The sequence below is a fragment of the Syngnathus scovelli genome, chromosome 22 (genome assembly GCF_024217435.2).
Source record: "Syngnathus scovelli strain Florida chromosome 22, RoL_Ssco_1.2, whole genome shotgun sequence".
Classification (NCBI taxonomy): Eukaryota; Metazoa; Chordata; class Actinopteri; order Syngnathiformes; family Syngnathidae; genus Syngnathus; species Syngnathus scovelli.
This window is the reverse complement of record NC_090868.1, coordinates 2516588-2537166: the sequence shown is the minus strand read 5'-3', so window position 1 is coordinate 2537166 and position 20579 is coordinate 2516588. Positions and strand designations below refer to the sequence as shown.

General features: G+C 45.0%; 1 protein-coding gene across 15 annotated transcripts in view; it reads right to left on the bottom strand.

Moving 5' to 3' along the window:
* Positions 1-20209, bottom strand: part of celsr1a (cadherin EGF LAG seven-pass G-type receptor 1a) — a 31526-nt gene extending 11317 nt beyond the window's left edge. For 11 of the 15 annotated variants that reach the window (XM_049760916.2, XM_049760914.2, XM_049760919.2 and 8 more), the window contains exons 1-7: positions 16503-20209; positions 5556-5911; positions 5210-5498; positions 4505-4727; positions 3741-3856; positions 3165-3253; positions 1240-1320 (exon numbers count right to left, since the gene is read on the bottom strand). In XM_049760916.2, the coding sequence (XP_049616873.1) occupies positions 1240-1320; positions 3165-3253; positions 3741-3856; positions 4505-4727; positions 5210-5498; positions 5556-5911; positions 16503-20013 (4665 nt within the window). In that variant the 5' untranslated portion in view covers positions 20014-20209. The remainder of the gene's footprint in view (positions 1-1239; positions 1321-3164; positions 3254-3740; positions 3857-4504; positions 4728-5209; positions 5499-5555; positions 5912-16502) is intronic. The other 4 variants (XM_049760925.2, XM_049760926.2, XM_068649625.1 and 1 more) reach the window with 1 other exon arrangement.
* Between the last annotated feature and the right edge of the window lie 370 nt (positions 20210-20579).

Sequence of the window (20579 nt, the reverse complement as noted above, 5' to 3'; positions counted from 1 at the left end):
CATCACAACAAACTGCGGCCAAACCACAGCTACAGCTGCATCTTTGACACCATCAGCTTCCTGTCAACATGATGAACCTGCCAAGTCGCCTGAGGCCAGGATTTATTGAAAAAAAAAAAAGAACACAGATTGGGTTTCATGCAAAAACACTTCCACGGGCTTGTCAAAGAGGCATCAAAATGAGGGACTAACAAGCTGGGAAAGTGTGTGAAGATGAATAAAAGGAAGGAATTTGCAGAAATGTGTGTGTTGAACCAACGGGTGTGTTTACGTCCGAGGAAGGAAGCGAGCGGGCCGCAGACGACCACCAACTCCCGTCTGATAATAAAGGAAGAGTTTTATTTGATTTGGAGCGACCGAAGGAAACGCCATTGTTTGGTGGACTCTTGGAAGATTTTACACAACGTGATAAGGATTTGGCGTCTCGACACACAGGTTAGCGTGTCAGATCTTCGGCAACAAGCTCATGTCCGCATTACCTCACCTGCCCCATGGCTGTGTAAACCTAGAAGTGTGAATAATTCACACGCACAAAGGGCTACAATGTCCTACGTTCAAGACTATACGTTACTTGCTCGAGCTTCTACCCATCAGCGTAACAGATGGATGGCGGCCATTGTCGGCGGGAAGCTTTCAAAGTCGCGAAAGAAATGTTCGGACGGTGCGAAACACAAAGGTGGAGGTAATCGTATCCTCTTTGGAATGGCGAAATAAAAGTTTTACAAACTGTGATGGGCAAGTTCAAAAGATAGCAAGCTAGCTAGCTAGCTAGCATGAAAACTTACATTAATGAAACTCCAATTGTGAATTAGTTTGTCCAGTGACGGGTAAGTTCAAAAGATAGCAAGCTAGCTAGCTAGCATGAAAACTTACAACTGTGAATTAGTTTGGCAAGCAACAATGACTTTTAATCTAGCGACAAGCTATCTGAAAAGTTTTAAAGCCACTGTAAACTGTAAGATAAAACCACATTCCCAATCTCTGTTTATGTTCGACTGCCATAAAAATAGTCTTAATGGCGCTCGTGTCAGAGATAAACAATATAATTGGGATGATTAAAAAACAGATAAGCGTTACTACAAGGTGAAACACCGATTTGAAAGCCAAGTAGCATTCCGAGAAAAGTCCACAAGCAACTTCCAAACCAGAAAACGTCTAAACTACATCCTCTACGACATGCGAGTCACCAGGAGGGGGGGGTGGAAAAAAAAAACACCAGGTCAAGAGGTCAATGGTTACCTCCTTCTGCGTAAGCTCCAGCCAGGCAGTATAGAGCGGGAGCCGCAGAAGCCCGCTGGAGTCCACCAGACTCCCCCCGTCCTAGCGCAAGAAAGAGACACCACATTAGATAGACGTGTGTTTATCTCTGACGAGCCTCCTTGGAAAAAACAAAAAGCTCTCTTCAAAGCCACAACTTGACGTCATCGTCTCTCCTCTTTGTATTTACGTGGAGCTTATAAAGTCGTCACTGGGATGCAGTTAAACCACCAAATAAGGATCATTCTTTTCCTCAGTTTTATTATCCGGCAACTTTTCAACACTCCAAAGAGCACTAACAGAAAGCCACAACTAATAAAGCACATACCGACGGTATACGGCTAGAGCTAGCTTAAGTATGTTACGCCGTATTGTGAAGTCACTTCACATGTACAGCATGTTTTGGGATGATTAAACGCCTCCCTGAAGCAACATGCAAGTGAGAGAGACCGAGAGGCCAGCGAACAGAAGAAGCAGAAACTTCTGGTGATAAGACTCGTCTGGGAATTTTCGTATCGCTGTACTGTATATGGAAATTTGGACACTCCAACTGTTCGGGATGGCGACAACAATGGCAAAATCCTCGTCTGTTTCCACGGCGACCCCTCCTCCCTTAAACGTTTGACCTATTGTTTTCGAGTCGAGGCACCCCGGGGTTTTCTGAAGAGTGGGTCTAATAAAAAAAATTGAAAAAAGAAAGGGAGGGGCGGTCGTGGTGGACTCCCTTGCGCAATCTTTAACCGTCTCATCATCTGACCCACTAAATCACCTTCTGTGCGTGCGAGGGCGCTTTGTGAATCATTATAGGGGTCGTTAACACATGAGTGGACTCGTGGGATAAGCCTCTATTCAAAACTAGCGAGCACTTTTGAGATTTCCATAATCATGAGTATAGTTTTTGGGTCAACTTGCTTGTTTTTCCAGGTAGGTGCCATTTAAAAATGCATCCATCTCAATTTTCCCATTTTAGGCTCCCAGCATTGGAACAAAGTCAGCGTTATCTCCGTGGGGGAGGGGGGGGAGCTTGGCTTACATGAATCTGGCTTACATCATCTTCAGAAGTCGCCTTTAGGGCTTGGCAAGATGATATAAAAATTTCGCGTATCTTTTCGTCAACACTATTGTGAACCTTCTGCTGTATACGTTTACAAAAAAAAAAAGCCCTCAAGGAAGCCATGGCTTCTGATCGTGAAGATGGTCAGCCTCTGGGCGAACGTCGGCGGCTTTGTAAATCACTACGTGACATTGTTACGGATCCACCCGTTGGTACATGTGATTATATACTCTGGAAGAAGAAAAGGAGCAAAATAACAAAGCGAGGAAGATGAGGGGAAAAAGGAAAACCACGCCGAACGGGGGCGGCCACTTTGTTGTTTCCAAAGCTGTAACCATAACACGACGCAGTGCCTGTCTCATTCCACACGTCCCGACAATGAGCGCTAAAGTGACCCCGCAGCTAACACGGGATCGTCGTGTTCGCCACTCATTCGTCACGTGAGATGAATGCCGGCCTGTCATGACCGGTGAAAGCTCCTCTGGTTTGCGACAGGCGTTCGTGAAATGTGAAACCATGGTCAGAAAAAGTTAAAAGAAGAAATATTCGCTCAAAGCCGCTGGCGAACGGGATTAATTCCCCGCCGCAACAATGAGGCACTCTCAAGAAGCCATGTTGTCCTTCTTGTAGATTTTTTTTTTTGTGAGTAGCATATATTGAACTCTGAGTTACCTCTCATTCCCAAAACTTATTTGAGCTGCAGGCTCTGGAAATTTATTAAGAAATTAACACCTGACGTGAAGGAGAAGCTTCTCCGATATATTATTACACCGCAGATACATGACGGCACTTGATTTAAAAAAAAATGGCAAGAGGACCCCCGTGAGAAGAAAACTGAGAAGATCCACACTACCTTGTTGTAATAATGGAGCTGCACCGAGTGCCATCGACCATCACTGACACCACCTGGGATGAAGGGGGACACGGTGGTCTTGGTCTCACCTGGAGATAAAGCAAAGAAATTTTGAAATAGTGGCGCCCCAACTTGACGCCAAATCACTAGTTGGGAATGGGCGGTATTTGTCTGCGCTGTCAGCGTCTCTGACTTAAGCAGAGGGCAAGGCGCAAGGACTGATAAATTACTTTGTTTGTCAAAGGCAGGAGCGGCCCCGGGCAAGAATCCACAACCCTGACAAGTGTGTTATTTCGTGTGTGTGTGTGTGTGTGTGTGCATGTGTGTGTGGTTTCAGAGAGCACATTTGTCAACAGTAAAATCAACTACTAAATATCGGCATTCCACAATAAGGCTAACTCAGGTTTAATCCTGAGTCAAGAAAAAATTTAAATGTAAACAAATAGTTACAATACATAAAATATTTTTTTGTAATTAAGAAAAAAACTGAAAATTACAACATACTACGTTTTAAATTATATTTCATAATTGGGATGTTACCTAAAATATACAATTGTTTGGGGAAAGCGGCCTAACCTCCAGAGAAGGTGAGTTGAATCTGCTCGTCGATAATTTCCAAAGCGATAAAGTCGTGTTTCTCATTGAATCGGCCGTTGTAGAGGAGCAACGCGTTTCGTTCTCGTGTTGCAAACCTGGAAATACACACAAAAAAATCTTATTTTGCTTTAAAAAAAAAAAAAACAGCGCAAAAATGTCAGCGGGTTAGGGTTAGGGTTAGCATGAACGACGCAAAAACTTTGCACTGTAATCTGTCCCAATACTTTTGTCTCTGTCCATCTTCATGATGGAATGTCTCTTGAAGAAAAGTCATTAAGCGAAAGCCGGAAATGTGTAGCATATGGGTTTTGGACAGGAAAGCTGCCCCCTCCCCCTAGTGTTCATTAGATGACGTTTGCCCGTGCGATAAAAAAAAAAAACGGGCGAGCAAAGTTCACGTGCGAGCCGTTTGGGAATGCAAGGTGAGGGCAGAGGAGTCAACCGGCAGATGCCAGCGAGTCAGGAAGTCGGCAGGGCTGCAACCAGACGCTGATAAGGGAAACCCATCACAAAGACTTTCCTGTTTTGAGGGCAGTGCAAGTTTTTTTTTTGGTTTCTCACCGTCACACCACTAATCGACTCCCATTATTATTGCTCCAACTTTCCTACCTTTGTACAGGAAGCAAAACAAGCAAGAATGTTCTATTATGATACCAACAGAGTATGTCTCTTATGTTCTTTGTTCCCATAAAAATAATCGTAAAAAATCAAAACCAGCTTGATCAAAACGACGAGCAACTCACATGAGCGAGATGGTAAAGTGAAACCTTTGCCGCAGACCCCTGAAGGTGACGAAGGACTGTCCGGGGAAGCTCCGCGTGGTCATCTCACAGTACGGTTTCTCGTACTCGCCGGGGAGACACCGGCACGTGAACCCGCCGGCCATTTTGTTGACGCATTCGCCGCCGTTCTTGCAAACACCTGGGACGCAGCTATCCGACGAGGCGTTCACTTCACAATGTTCGCCTATAAAAACAGAGATTAGTTGGACCGAGACCTTCTGAGAAATTTTTGTCGAACAGCCCAGACAAGATCAGGACCCCCAAACCTTCTCCAAGAGCCTGGAACCAGGTAATGGCCCTTCTCTCTACGGTATAATCCCATTTTCCATGGGGTAAATTATAAGGATCTATTTCCTTGTTATGCGGAAACCTGAGAAGAACGCTGTCATCGAGCCAATTATGAGACAGTGATGGTTCCAAGTGTTGAACTGTGACCTCCAAAAGAGGAACCGTCACTTGTTTTTTTGGTACGCAAAACATACTTGGGGGTATGAGTGGGGAGAGGGGGGGCAGTGACAGGTATAATGGGATAATGAAATCAGATAAGATGGAGGAAGAGAAGGAAGGACAGGCCGATGAAGGGTGTCTCTATTAGAGAGAGATACGGGAGAAGAGACTGTCGGGTATCAGGTGAACACGGGGAAATATTCCAGAAGAGTCTCTCACCGGTGAAGTCTTCCCGGCACTCGCAGGTGTAGCCGCCCTCGCGGCTTCGACACCGGCCGTTGTTCTTGCAAGGCCCCGAGTAGCAAAGGTCGATCTCCGTTTCGCAGTAGTTCCCCGTGAAGCCGACGGGGCAGCGGCAACGTAGCCCGTTGATGGGGTGGATGGGTCGGAACAAAACCGTGTTGGAGGCGATGAAGGGCGGAGAGCTGTCGAACTTGAGCACCGATACGCACTTCATGTAGTTCTCGCAGGGCTCCCGCAGGCAAATGTTGTCGTCGAACGGCAGAACCTACAAAAGGACGGAAATTTTTGTCTCTCGTGGTATTTTGTCCGAACGTAAACTTACCTCCTGAGATGATATGAGCCTGAGCAGAGTTCGGTTCAGGTAAATCTGCTCCTGCAGTTCCTCCGAAGGAAAGAAGGTCCCCTTCCCGGGGCCTCCACCAGGCTGCATAGCCGAGAAGGTGACGTTGAGGATGGAACCCTGCACGTCCGTGTCGTTCTGGATGTTGAACACGAAGACGGCGTCGGGCCTGGTGGAGAGAACCGCCGCCACGCCGTCCACGAAGAGACCGAGGAGAGGCGACAGGAAACGTTCCTGGGACATGTTCTCCAAGCGCACCGTGATGCTATTAGTCAACATGTCGTCGGTGATGATGGTGACGCGGAGGGTGCAGAGGGCTGAGGTGGTGTGGAGACCATCTGGAACAAAACCATGACGCTAAATAAAATAGATCTCATTGCCTGCTGGGAAAAAAAAAATGTCTGGATTGAAGGTACAAGGTGTCACGATACAAAACAATCAGCACTTGTGTCTTTCATGTCCAGGTGTGTCTTACATGGATCACATTACATTTGTGATGTTCCCATCTCCAGAACAATACTTTCCACATCAGCTTTATGTATTTCGTGTAATTTGATCCCGTGCATCTGGTCGCATACCAATTACTGAATGTTGGAGGGTTACCAAAAGGCCTCGGTGACAAAAAACGGACAACAGGTGGCGGGGTCGGCATGAAATGGATCAGACTGTTGAGGCGGACGATTGCCGTTATGTCCACACTCTGTCGATGCGTGAAATAAAAATTCTCCAAGGTATTTGGAAGCTTTTAAGCGCATGCCGGGGCAACAGGTGGCGCTGTGGGGGGTTGGTGAGGTTTGGTGCCTTGACACTCTTAGGTCAAGAATTATTATTTTTTCTATTTTTTAGTATTAACAAAAGTTAATACAAACAAAAACAAGCAACAACCCGCTAATTAAAATTAAGTAGATGGATCTTCTCTCATTCCGGGGGGCCACCTGGGCTATTTATAGAGCCCACCAGTTGCTGACATAGCATAACACACACATGCAGAAGGGATGGGCTGAACCATGGAACGCACGGGGTGGAAAAACAGAAAGGTCACTTTTGTAGCATTTAAATAGATATATCTCGAAATGATGTCATTTGTAAGCACACACACATTGAAGGCCGTGAGGCTTCGGTAGCAGCTGTCTGTGAGTGACAAACACACTCCACATGTGCACGCATACATTTTCTATACATAATGCATTCCCTGCATGGTTGTCTTTGACACACATAAATCTTCGCAATTAACCCCGTTGGGATACGGTATTTTCCACGCCCGAGCACCACAGGTGAAAATCCGTGACATACCCGTAACTCTTTAAATGTTCCCGTTTAACATGTAAAATTAATTCATGTATATGTATTTATTTATATTGTATAATATAAAGATATTTTTATGTATATATTTTTAAATGTGAATTTAAATTTGGTGGTCACTGCAGTGTAAAACCACGTAAAATTTTAACACGTAAAATTAATTTATGTATATATATTTATTTATATTGTATAATATAAAGATATATTTTTGTATATATTTTTAAATGTGAATTTAAATTTGGTGGTCACTGCAGTGTTAAACCACGTAAAATTTTCACACGTAAAATTAATTTATGTATATATATTTATTTATATTGTATAATATAAAGATATATTTTTGTATATATTTTTAAATGTGAATTTAAATTTGGTGGTCACTGCTGTGTAAAACCAACAAGAGGTGTTTATTTAGTTTGCGAGCAAGATAGCCGGTAAAAAAAAAAAAAAAAAAAAAATACACAACCACTCTCACATATTTGTACTTGACTATTACCACACACACACATTTAGTTTTACTGTTGACATTTATCACAATAGTAGAAGCGAGCAAAAATGTTAAACCCACAAAAGAGGTCGTGACATTATTAAAGGCAGGAAACGTATTGTGGAAGAAAAAAAAAAAAAAAAAACTCTGTTACAGCACAGTTAATTATTTTACAGAAACTAAACAACAGGATTTTCCTGTTTCAGGTGTTTTAAAACTTTCTCCGCTGGATTCCATTGGTAACATTTAAATCAAAACAAACTGAAGCAGGGAGCTGCTTGCAGCCAATCACAGGAAGGAACTCAAAAGACAGACGTGAGAATGTCAAATTAAATGGTCATAAAGATCAAGCGACTGGAAGAATTATGTCTGCAAGTGTGACCCATATATCAGCACACACAGCTGTTACCGTCCAATTTCCTCTTCAACACCTGCAAGTCTTCGGGGGGGGCAACAAGAACACCCAAGTCCCTTCTCCATTTTTATTTATTTTTTTTACTCTCCAAAAGTGTTGACTGAGATGTCAATGAACGCAGTAGCGGCGTCTCATGGAGTTGATGCCGTACCCAGCCAAACTTTTAACCTTTCACTTGACAGGCGCTTGAATTGGGCGCCCCTCGGCCGGTTCGGCGATATCGAGTGCCAGCTGAATGGGCCTCTCACAAGCAAATCTCAGACAAGCGCACTTTAAAGCGGAGCGCTCGGGAGGAGATCCGACCTGGCTAGAATGTCGATGTGAGCAGAATGGCGGCACTGTTACGACTCAGACCGACCACAAACAGTATGATAATCAATTCCATATTTAAAAAAAAATCCAAAACACTAAACAAAAAACATTTTCTATTTTACATAATACAGCTTTTATTTTAAATATATTTTTTTAATTGATATTTAATTCATAACCTTTTACTGTTATTTTTTTCTATTAATATATCCGCAATTAAATTGGGATTTTTAACTGCAATTTTTTTCTATAAAATGCTCTTTTATATTGTAATTTTAATAATGTCAGTATTTTATTTTAAAATAAATTCATAAGAAGATTTTGTCATCTTTTAAGCTAATTAAAAAAATTCTTTATTAAATACATTAATCAATATATTTATTTTAAGTCTTTTTCCTAAATAAGCTTTTTTTTAAAAAATAACTTATAAATGTGCACAGCCACTTTGCATGTGCAAGTGTGTGGTCAACTCCCCCCCCCCTCCCCCACCCATTATAGCAAGGTGAAGAGTCAAACGCTCCTTCCTGGCCCACAAAGGAAGCCGACCACTCAACTATAACCAAGAACCCGGGCAAACAATGCAAAGACCGCAACGCCTAATCAGTCGTTAGTCACACACCACCGAGCTAAATCACCGCACTGACACGCAAATAAACATGTTCACAACGATACAAATGCACTAATCGGACCTGATCTGGTTCGATAAGCTTAAATAGTAGCTTTGGAGGTGGTGGGGGGGGGGTCTCATGATTAAAAGTTCCCTCCCAGGTTGAACTGAGCCACCCAGCCATGAATGGACTAATCGGAGTCAAGGATCTATTTCACTAACACCAGATCGAGTCTTCCGCCGATTGCTGGATTTTTTTTTTCTTTCGCTCCACTTGCTCAAAATAAGCAAAACTTCATCAGAATTTCTTTTTGTTTTCTACCTCCACCCTTCATTCCAGCTCTTTGTGTTTTCCTCTCCTTTTCTCCAAGGAGGTGTCTGGTTACAGTTATTGTTGGTGCTGGTTACTGATAAATAGGGTGCCTGGTTACCAACTGGCACGCCATTGGCTCCATTCAACAAAGCGCCTGGGAAGGAGGCGGTATGGTCGGGATGAAGGGGGGGTCGTCGTCACGGGAAACGGCGAGACTCGTGTCGAAATGCGCTTCAATAGAAAGTCGAGCGGCTCCTCAACTTGTTTCGGTTGGACAAAGCTGAGGAGACGCTGACCCTTCCGACACCCCCGCAGACACCTGCTGAATAATCCGCCATCTTCCTAGTCAAGTGACGGTAGCTGGGAAGTGTCAATTCAAATATTTGATTTGGGTTATTTCAATTTGAATTGTGAAGGTGAAAAAAAAGCAGTTAGGGATTCCAAATGATGCTAGTGGTATGGGTGATTCATGGCGGCGAACAAGATCAGGCCAGCCCGTGTTGCCTTGTAAATCCGCCATGTCGCTCTTGTAATGTGTGTAGCATGAGACGATGAGTCACCAGTCGGGCGAACTGAATTAAAATCCCAGTCTATGTTTGTCCAAGTGGGATGTGTTGCCACTAGATAAGCTCCGTGCTACATGTGATGTAATAAACTGAACGCTACAAAAAGTGGCTAATTAATCCGAGCTATTTTTGAAGCAAGATTAAAATCACGAGAGCGTGTTTTCTGTTTCTTGGAAGCCTTCGGCTAGAAAGCAAAAGAAAGTCGGTAAAAGCCTTCTAGAACATCACACTTTATGTGTGGTGAGTTTGAATGAGATAGGGTCATTCGGAAAACAGCTAAATCGCTAATTAGAGGGTGTGCACACTTATGCAACTACAAGTTATTATGTTTTGTTGTTTCAATTGAGTTGAAGAAATTATAAGTCAGATAAATAATGGAAAAAAATCAAATATTTCATCTAATTTTTCACAAAATAACGAGAGGTTGATTTTATTCGATTAATTGTTCAGCCCGAAGCTAATCGAACGATAGTTTCTAGCTCCTGCAAAAGGCAAAAAGTTATTTTGAAAAAAAAATTGTCGGGCACGACTGAGATTTCAGAACTCCAAGATGACCCACGCCGCATGTTGAACACCATTTTGGAGATGACACAATTTTAGCTCATGTTGTCAGCTGTTTAGCTGGACCGAGCCAGCTGGTAAATCACGCAAGCATGAGCCCAAACAATGACTCCGACAATCATCCATTCAGTCATTAAGTAAGTTAGCGGGGCGGCCGGTCAAGCGGAAAAAAAAATCCATCGATTTAATCGTGCTTATGAGTCGAGAGTTTTAACGCAAACACACATGTCACAGCGGGAATCGAACTCACGGCCAATCTGCTATGACAAGAAGTCATTTTTTGATGGGGGGGTGTTGAAAAGGTGAAGTGGAGGAGAGAACTACGGCACGCTTGAGTGGAGGGGAATAATTCCCTCTCACCGGGAACGTCTTTGAAGTCCGAGGGGGGGAAAGGGAATGTGAGGGTAAAAATAGAAGCCCCCCTACTTCTTTTCCTTCCTTTTCTTCCCTCCTCGCCTTCAATCACCAGGCTGCTTCTCTCTTATTCACAAAATGCGGTGGCCATCTTGTCACTTGTCGTTTTTATCCGTCAGGGTCACCTAAGTGTCAGCGTTGTGCTCCGTGACACGGCCGGCGAGAACGTGACGTGATAATGAGTCAAGAAAGGACATTGAACAATTATTATCCTGGAAACTATTCCGTGTTACTTCCACCTATAGGGCAGAAGTGAAATTGCAGCGAAAACAAAATGACCATAAACAGTCATCCTTATCATGAAAATTTAGACCAACAAAAAATTTATTACAAATATTTTTTGTCCATAAAACTAAAAACCAATTTTCTTCAACCATATTTTACTGACACCTACAGGCCTGGAGTGGAACAGCAACTAAAACACAGTTAATATCTATTTTTCTAAATATATTTTTTATCTATTTTTACATGTTATATTCATATGCTAAAATGACGTACATCACTCACCATGTACACCACATTATCCTGACACCTACAGGCCTGGAGTGGAACAGCAACTTAAACTTCAGTTAATATCTTTTTTTTTTTTTTTAAATTTCATCTATTTTTACATTTTATATTCAAATGCTAAAATGACGTACATCACTCTTGAATTTACAGATTCGAGCGTGTCACTACACTAATGTTCGTTCCGGCACATAAAGATAAAATTTTAGGACGCCATGTTGAGTCTGAACTGTTTTAAAACCATCCTCAGCATTGTGACAAGAATTTGTCAAAACTAATGTGCGAGTGGACTTGGACCGAGACTTGACAAACTGCAGTGTTCCTCACTGAAGGTAGCAATTACTGTCACCGCATGGCGTGGCTCATCGTAGCATCACAACTTTTCACTCGCACGGTAGAACTTAAGATCTTACCAAGAACTTAAAAAGATGGAAAAACCTCCAAATCCATCAATAAACCAATCATCGCATGATTTCCAGGTGTCTTCCCTATCTCAAAGAGACAGACGGGTATCACCTCAAGCTTTCTTCATCAGCTCCCTAGCTTGATCCTTTCAAAGCGTAGAAGAACGATAAATCTTTCGACTTGCATAGACACGCCCCAAAGACGAGACACGTTTATAGTTCTTCACACCATCCATCAGAAAAAAGTTTTGAAAAAATCAAAAATTAATTGAAGGGGGTGTCATGACATGTCTGAATCCTTTTTCAGAAGAGAAGCAACTTAAATTAAAATGTAAGACCACCAAAAGGTAACTTCCACAAATCGAAGCAACTGAACTCTGAGTTGTTGAAGACATTCCAAAAGGCTTCTTCAGTTCTTAATAGTAGGTGTGGAGTTCCCAAAAACCACAGCTAGAACTGACTTTAGAATTAAATAAACATTTCGGAGAAGAGTCCAATTCCATTGTTTCATCTTTTGCGGATTTCCACGACTAAAAATCTACACGGACCAAAAAGCTTCCACGTTCATCTTGTTGTCTTAGTTCGACCGTGTCCGATTCACCGAATCGTATTTACCACCACAATGAAATTCTCATCCCGGCACATCTTTTTAAAAAAACCAAACAGTTCGTCATAGGAGCATGACAGCACATGCACGCACGTTTTATAGCCGCTTCAATTATAAGGAGGTTTCTTGACATTCCTGTGGTGGAAGGCTTGGTGATCCGCACACAGGCCGCCGAGTCCTCAATGTGGGTGGCTCGACCCGTCCGTAACTCTCCAGCACGATATGTAATTAGAATCGGGCCGCCGTTATATTCTAGTCAAATCCAGAATCAGAATTCAGTTGGAGAAGCTATGATCCATCAGGAAGACAAAGAGCGTATCAGTTACACAGCGTCAAAGGTATGTACCCAAAGATTCTGTCATCGCTTTGGTAATAACAGAGCATTTGAACGCATCAGCCCCTCCCCCCCCAAAAAAAAAGGACATGAGTGACTACCATGTGCAGGAATGGATGGGCATATAACCTAAGAAGAATCATGTGCCTCCAGGCTAAACCGCAACAGCTCGCTTCTTGTGTTACACCGAGCTGACATCAGTGTGCAGGAACAATAACGGAAGTAGGGATGTATTAATGGTACGAACTTCGGGAGTCCTATTTGACTCCTACAGGGATGAACGGATTCAAGAACATGAGTGACGGCATACTTATGACTGTCTGGAAGTTAGCGAGAAGTTATTTTTCTTGAAGGAACCAGCCGCTAACTTGATAAAGAGATGTGGGATGACAGACAGCAGCAGGCAACTCATTTTCAAATTTCTCAAGGAGACAGAGAAGCATTGTGGAGGCTGCTTGAGCCTTGACAATATGTGTCAGGAGAATTGCGGGAATCTAATTTACACCGTCCGTGTCCGGATTTGAGAAGATAAAAACTCAAGCGGGAGGATAAAACCGTATCTGCTTTGATAGATGTGAAACTGAAGACATTTTTGGAAGGGTTGGGCGCTGGATAAAAGATGCAAAGGAATCCGGGTGTGAAATTTGGCCTCAAGGCAAAGACGTTCAACTGCCATCTAAGGTTGACCAGACTCAAAAAACATCTCGAGTCATTCCTGCCGAAATAAAAACGTCACCTCAAAGTTGTCCAAAGCGGAACCTAATACATCTAAACGTGAACTCCATTTTTGAAAAGCTAAAATATGAAGCCTGCAGGGTTGGATAGAGGTTTCAAAAAGCTGCCTGCACACCTGTCACCGACATTTCTCCGTGGAGCTCAACGAGAAGATCAGCATTTAAGCTCCAATTAAAAACGCCGTCATTACACGGTGTCAGCTTTCATCCCGACTTGATCTTTCATTACTGGTCTACACTTAAAAATTAAATCACTGACAGATTAATAGTCTGAAAAACCATTTCAGAAAAATCCAGAACCAATAAACGGTCAGTGAATGTCCCACAAGCTGTTATGGAAACAGTGGTCAGTGACCGAGCTTGTCCAGAGTCTTTCAACTGTATGGGTGCTCCTCCCTTTGAGACAACAATCTCATCACCTCAGGGTAATGTCTGCTCGCTAAGAGTTGAAAGGTCAAACCAGTAGCGCAGATTCTTTAAGGACATTTTTTAATTCCTCATGTCCAATACGAGGATTATTTTTTCTCACACTTGTCATTCAGTCTGCCGACATACTGTAAAGTCAGCCCCCCCTCCCTCCTCCTGCTCCCCTTGCCATTACTTAACATTCCTCCAGCGAGTCATCACGCCACGTTTGTAATGTCACACTCGTGAAGCGCTTACAGACCCTTTTTTTGAAATGTTATCAGCAACAAAGAAGACCACTGTGTCGTTGGAGTGAGGGCAAATATATGTTTCGGGTTACGACCTTTTGGGATCTAAGTGGGGAAATCAGATGATCCAGATAAATTTATGGTAGTTAAAACCAATGAAGGTAGAACCTTCGGAAAACATAACCGCCCTTCCCCACCCTTCACCTTTTCCCCCTTGGCCCTTACGTTTGCAAACAAACAACGCCGCTCTTTGAAATCCCCACTGCAAACACGCTAGCATGACGAGACAACATCTCACTTGAACATCCACTTTCCACCAAAACGAAGATTTCCCGCTGACCCCTTGACCCTTGCACAGAAAATGGATACATCCGGGTTGTGGTGTTTTAATTTCAACCCTGGTCTGTAATTGAGTATTCAGACAAAGTCAAAGAGTGACCAGGTCACTTAGTATTTACACTTCAAACCTGCAGCCTGAAGGCAAACTCACTCTTGGTGTATTTGAAAGAAAAATACTTTAAAATACCAGCGTGTCGAGTTTGGTGAACTTGTTTGAGCAGACAAGCATGCAGGAACATCGGGACGGTTAAACCAAAGGGAGGGGTCGGTAATGGTCCGTGAAGAAATACAGGAATACCCATGACGTTCTGCTGATTCAGAATTTCAAAAATGTCCAGTTCATTCAGGACACACATTAAATTCGGAGTTTTTTGTGAGGTGTTTGGCTTGACATCTGTTGTGGTCAGCCCCCTCATTAGCAGGACCTCCATCGGTTGGAGGTGAGAGGTTGTGTGTAGAGCAGTTCGGGGTCACTTTGATCTCACAGGTGGAACGCCCCGATGTCCGGATGTATTGGGTCAGAACATTTCTCTTGACGTCCAGACAGTAAAGAAAACAGGAACTTTCTGAATACGTGCCAAGAATTGAACAACTGGCAAACCTCACAGCATATCAGCAATCTCAGATACCACCCAAAAAATTTATTTGTTGCTCTAACGTCTTCGTAGATCCCAAACGTAAAGAAGGGAGTGAAAGTGGTAGAGGGGGGGGGGGGGGGGGTGCCTATTGAGACCAGGAAAAAAAAAAAAAGCCGAGCTATGCAACTCCTTGAGAAGGATTAAAAGGCAAACCAGATGCATGGCAGTCAAGCCCCACAGGGGGAAAAGAATGGAAGGGAAGGGGGGGGGGGGGAGGTGGCACATGTAGCAGCACGTCATCTTTCAACAAGGCCATAGAGAAGAAGATCAGAAGACAGTAAAGCATCAATCACTGCTAATTTTTCAAAGTTGACCAAAACTTCCACCAGGTGCATGCAAATATTCCAAATCCATAACTTTACAAACCAAGAGTGGCAAGATGCATTACAGTGAGGAGACCTCACCAGATTGTTATCGCTTCCAGAACCCCTCGGATGTGAAATTCGACGAGCTGAGATAAGGGCTTGAACAAAAAAGAACACAGAAGCCTTGGCTAACGGGGGACTCTTTTGGTCTATCTCACGAGTACAGATGGGGCAGTGTTGTGGCTAGCTCAATGTGTTAAGAGAGTGTATCTCAGGAGAGATAGCAAGGAATTGTTCTGGGGGGGAACATTCCCAGGCCTTATGAGCACCAAAACCACCAATTTCAACTCATTCCTAATATCGAAATTGTGTCTTTACCCTCAGTCACCCAGAAAGATCTAGAAGGAACTGGGAACGACCCTTTGGGACCATCATGAGGTCATCACGGTTGTCAAGGATACACTGTCAGCTGTTATTGACAAACAGGAGGGCAAGGGTGGGGGGGTTGAATCAAGTGGGGGGCTATAAGGTCTGGAACTATTGAGGTCAGCCTCCCTCACCCACCCCCTGGACCCTCGATGGGTTGTCTTTAAGGGTAATAAAAAGGACAGTGTGTCTTTTGTTTGAGACAAAGCCGGGGAGCTAGTCACTTAGCAAAACAACACCACTGCTCAAACAAGGTGAAAGACTTCCACCACCTGATGTGTGCATGATACCACCACCATTGTTTCAGTTCCTTAAGGGTTCTTCTAGGCGGTTTTTGAATCCTGACCCGAAGACCGAGACTGTTTCCCATGCTGGCATTGCTCAGCTTTTGGGAGGAAGTAGATGACAAGAGTGAAGGAGATCTAGCTGGGTTGGGCTGTTTGCCAACTTTAGCAGAGAGTAAGAAAAGGGGAGGGGGTGGGGGGTAACATGAAGGAAGACAAAGGAGGTTGAGCAAGCAGCTGTCAGCAGATGACTGGCTAGTTTATTCTATCGGGGTATTAGATTGATCCCATTTGACTGCCTGATTAATGAGACTTGCTACACTTGTGTGTGCTTGCTGGTTGAATGGAGACGTCCCCATGTTTGCACTTTTGTCTAATCTTTAACTCTTCAAGCGCAAAGTCTGCTTCTGGAGCTAAACAACAACGAGTTTCCCGTGAACTAAAGATTTGACACTCAAAGTCGAACGAGAAATTACGACCGTAACAACAAAGCAGCAATGTGGAAGCCCTCCAAGTAGCGCATTTTACGACCTCAACCATCCACCTCGACACAATACACGCTTCACCCAAAGCAGCTGAACCGGATCACGCAAAGAGCCTGCAGCGCACTTCCTGAACCGTACTGTCAAGACAACAAAAACCTGCCGCTGGATCAGTTAGCCTAACTCGGACCTTCACCACATATTTGACATCAAAAATATCAACAGAAATAACTTAGGGGTCTTACCGGTGACGGAGATGATCATAGGTGCCTCCAGCGGCCTGTCATTGTCCAGGGCCTTGTTGAGACGCAGATCCCCGGTGTCCTCATTTAGCAAGAGCAGATTGAGCTCATTCCCGGATTCAAAGGTGTACCGCAATTTATCCGACACATCCGGGTCATGAGCCGGTACTCTCCCGATTATTCCCGATGGAAAACTGTTGGACTTGTTGGTGATGTAGTTGTTGAAAATGATGTCAAAGTCCTTCAGCACCGGCAGGTTGTCATTCATGTCCATCAGACGAATGTGTACGGTGGCCCGGCTCACGAGCGGAGCCGAGGTGGCCTGGACCACTATGACGTACTCTGTTCTGGTTTCGTAATCAAGATCAATGAGGGAGACGAGGTCGCCGTTGAAAATGTCCAACTCGAAGATCTCTGGAAAGTTCCCTTCGACTATTTGGTACATTATCTGAGCATTTGTGCCATCGTCAGGGTCTGTTGCGGTAATCCGAGCTACAACGGACCCGACGGGAATGTTCTCCTCTACATCAATGAAGAGCTCATCCTTTTCAAACACTGGAGCATTGTCATTGATATCCTGGACTACCACATGTATGGGAACAGCTGCTTTTAAAGGCGGGACTCCCCGGTCCACAGCAAAGGCCTTGAGGTCGTACACAGGAACGTTCTCCCGGTCCAGCTTGCGAGCAGTTCTGATGATACCGGAGTACTGTTCAATGAAGAAATCCCCATCTCCATCGTCTCCACCCTGGAATGTATAGCTCAGTCTGCCATTGGAACCGGAGTCTCTATCAGAAGCAGAAATCTGGAGGACGCTGGTGTAGATAGGTGCATCTTCAAACACGCTCCCCTGGTACATGTCTCGAAGGAACTGAGGAGTATTATCGTTAGCATCCTCGATGATAATCTCCACGTAGGTGGTGTCGGATTTCTGAGGGATGCCATTGTCTTTAGCGATGATGGCTAAGGTGAAGGAAGCCTGGTCTTCGTAGTCTATCTCCATTTGGGTGGTGATGACGCCAGTATCCGGGTCGATTTTAAACTGAGGGACGCTGTCCTCCATGATGTATGTGATGCGAGAATTTTCTCCCGTGTCCTCATCCGTCGCGCTAATCACCACCACGGTGGAACCTACTGGTTGCTCCTCGTTGAGCATCACTTGGTAGTTGGCGCTTTGGAAGACGGGACGATGTGTGTTGGCGTCTGTCACGTTAATAAACACCTGCGCGGAATCCGATCGTGTTCCGTCACTGGCTGTGACTGTCAACACATACTGGCGTTCCTGTTTGTAGTCCAGGGGGAGGGCGAGGGTGATGAGACCACCACCGCTTTGACTAGTGATGGCGAAACGGTTCCTGGTGTTGCCGCTGGAGATCTGATAAGTCACCACACTGTTGACGTCCCGATCGAGAGCAGTCACCGTGAGCACGCTGGTCCCCACGATGGCGTCCTCGTTGATCTTCAGCGAGTAGACTTTCTCCGTGAACGTGGGGACGTTGTCGTTAACGTCAAGTACCGTGATGGTGACGCTGGCAGAGGACGACATCACAGGGACTCCGTGATCTCTCGCCTCCACCCCAAAGCTGTAGAACTCTGTAGTCTCCCGGTCTAGTTCTTCAGCGACTGTAATCCACCCGGTGCTGTTGTTAATGGTGAACGGAAAACCAGGAACGGTGTCTGTCAGACGATATTCCAGCCGGGCGTTCTCCCCCGAATCGCCATCGATCGCTTGAATATGGATGACCGAGTACCCGACGGCGACGTTCTCCAAAACAGTCGCTTGGAAAGGTGTGCTAACAAACATGGGGACGTTGTCATTCACATCCACCACTTGGACTACCACCATCCCAGTCCCGTTGATCAGAGGAGGCCTTCCACCATCTTGTGCCTTAATCCTCAGATTATACTCCCGAACCATTTCATAGTCCAGAGGGTTGATAACGTCAATCACGCCAGTCGGGGAATGAATGTAGAACTGACCTTTAACATTCCCGCTGATGATGCTGTAATGAACTTTAGCGTTGTTCCCTTGGTCTTTGTCCGTCGCCTCCACTTGGATGACTTTGGTGTTGATTGCCACGTTCTCTGGGATCTGCACGACGTACCTCTTTTCACTGAATTGAGGGTAGTTGTCATTTTCGTCCTCCACGATGATATGGACGGTGGCGGTGGCTCGGCGGGGACACGGTTCTTTACCCTGATCGTCTGCCTCGACTGTCAGCTGGTAATACGACCTGGTCTCCCTGTCGGGTCGCTCTCGGATTCTCACCAGGCCGTTCCGTGGGTCGATCTCGAAGATGGAGTTGTCGCCGTTGAGAATTTTATAGATCATATTAGCATTAGCGGGGGCATCCTCGTCGTTAGCTCGGATGGTCATCACTTCGAAACCCACTTCTACGTTCTCCCGTATACGAACTCGATACTCTGCCAGCTCAAACACGGGGCTGTGATCGTTGGTGTCACTCACGGTGACGGTCAGGTAAGAGGTGGCGTATCTTCTCGGCGTGCCGTTATCGCTAACAGTCACTTTAAAGACATGAGTGTCTTTGACTTCTCTGTCCAACGCCTGAATGGTTGTGATGCTGCCCGTCTGAGAGTCGATCGTGAAAAAATCATTGGACCTTCTGTCAAACAAGGCCTCCATGCTGTACTCCAGCCTACCTGCCTCGCCGTCATCCGGGTCGGTGGCTTTGAGGGTGATGACCTGTGTCCCGGCCGGTTCATTTTCAGGCACAGACACTTGGTAGTTGGGAAGCTGGAATTGCGGGGACGTGTTCACCTGCCGCTTACCTCTTCGGGCGGACTCCCCACGAACAGTTTCCAACACAGATCCATGTCTAGGCAATTTTCCAAACCGCAATGTGAGCAGCAGACGGAGCCGGCTGCCGCCAGAGGTGTGCAGGAGACATTCCAAATCCACTTCGGGCTGCGCTCTCATGCTCTCGGGACACAAGTTATCAGCGAGAAACAAAGCTCCATGTCTAAACAGTGCAGCCAAACGTTGTCCCGTGCACATTGTGTCCAAAAAGTCGCTTTTTATTAAAGAAGGAAAAACTTCTGCAGCATTGAACAGCAAATCACCCGCAAGAAGACAAGAAGTTTCCTCCAGGTTTAAATTATGCTTAATATGGATGTCAGGCTTGCTTGGAAATGTCTTTCTCCTGTATTTAATAAAGCAGTCCTGCCCGTGGACGAACACGTTCAAATGTGTTAGGATCACATCTCCAGAAGTCAATGAGGTGCTTCTGAAGTGCACGGGCGCGGGGTTGACACGCGTGCGCGCACACTCCACACTTCGAGACAGTTCAATAATTCCACTGTGCTTGCCGATTTGGAAAAGACTCCGTGTGGATTCGGGAGACCTGTCAAGTTTATGCGTCCATCCCGGTCCAGCGGACAGGTTCGCCAAAACGCTCCCGGGTTGTAAAGACTCCGTGAGGTGAAGCTGCAAGCACGCCACGGGCGGCGCGTTGAGCAGGACCAAAAACCAAATCCACGCGCTCCACAGCACCATACTTGGCAAATAATAAATCCTAGTGAATTGCAGTGAAACTCATCCGAGGAAGCCTTCCCACTCCCGGCGTCGCGTTCGACTCTTATCCTTCATGTTGGAAGTTTCATGGTGGAAAAAGACTGCGTCTCCATAGTGCCGGTGGATCCACGGAGCGCACTCCAGGCTTACGTAGTTTGAAATGAGTACAAAATGGCTCCGCAGCTCACCCTTTTTTCCACACCCTCCTCCTCCTTGAGGAGCAAATTAGCATAAACCTGCTGGGTTCCCCACTGGGATGCTTACAGAGGGGGGTCTTCACCCCTCCCTTCTTCTCATGGAGATTTAGGAAGTGTCTCTGACCGCAATGCGCACAAGTGTATTGTTATGACAATAAGTTGAGGTAGCCTTTCAATTCCTTAATGCACTTTAAAAGAGCTTTGCAGCCTTTGTAACTTGACTGAAATGAAAAAAGTTCTTCAAAGTGTATTGAGGAAAAAGTTTAATCACTTTAAATAACGGCAGTGTTCTTTTTTAGGAAATTTACCGTGTGGATATGTTTGAAAATGCATATTTTTAAAAAATATATA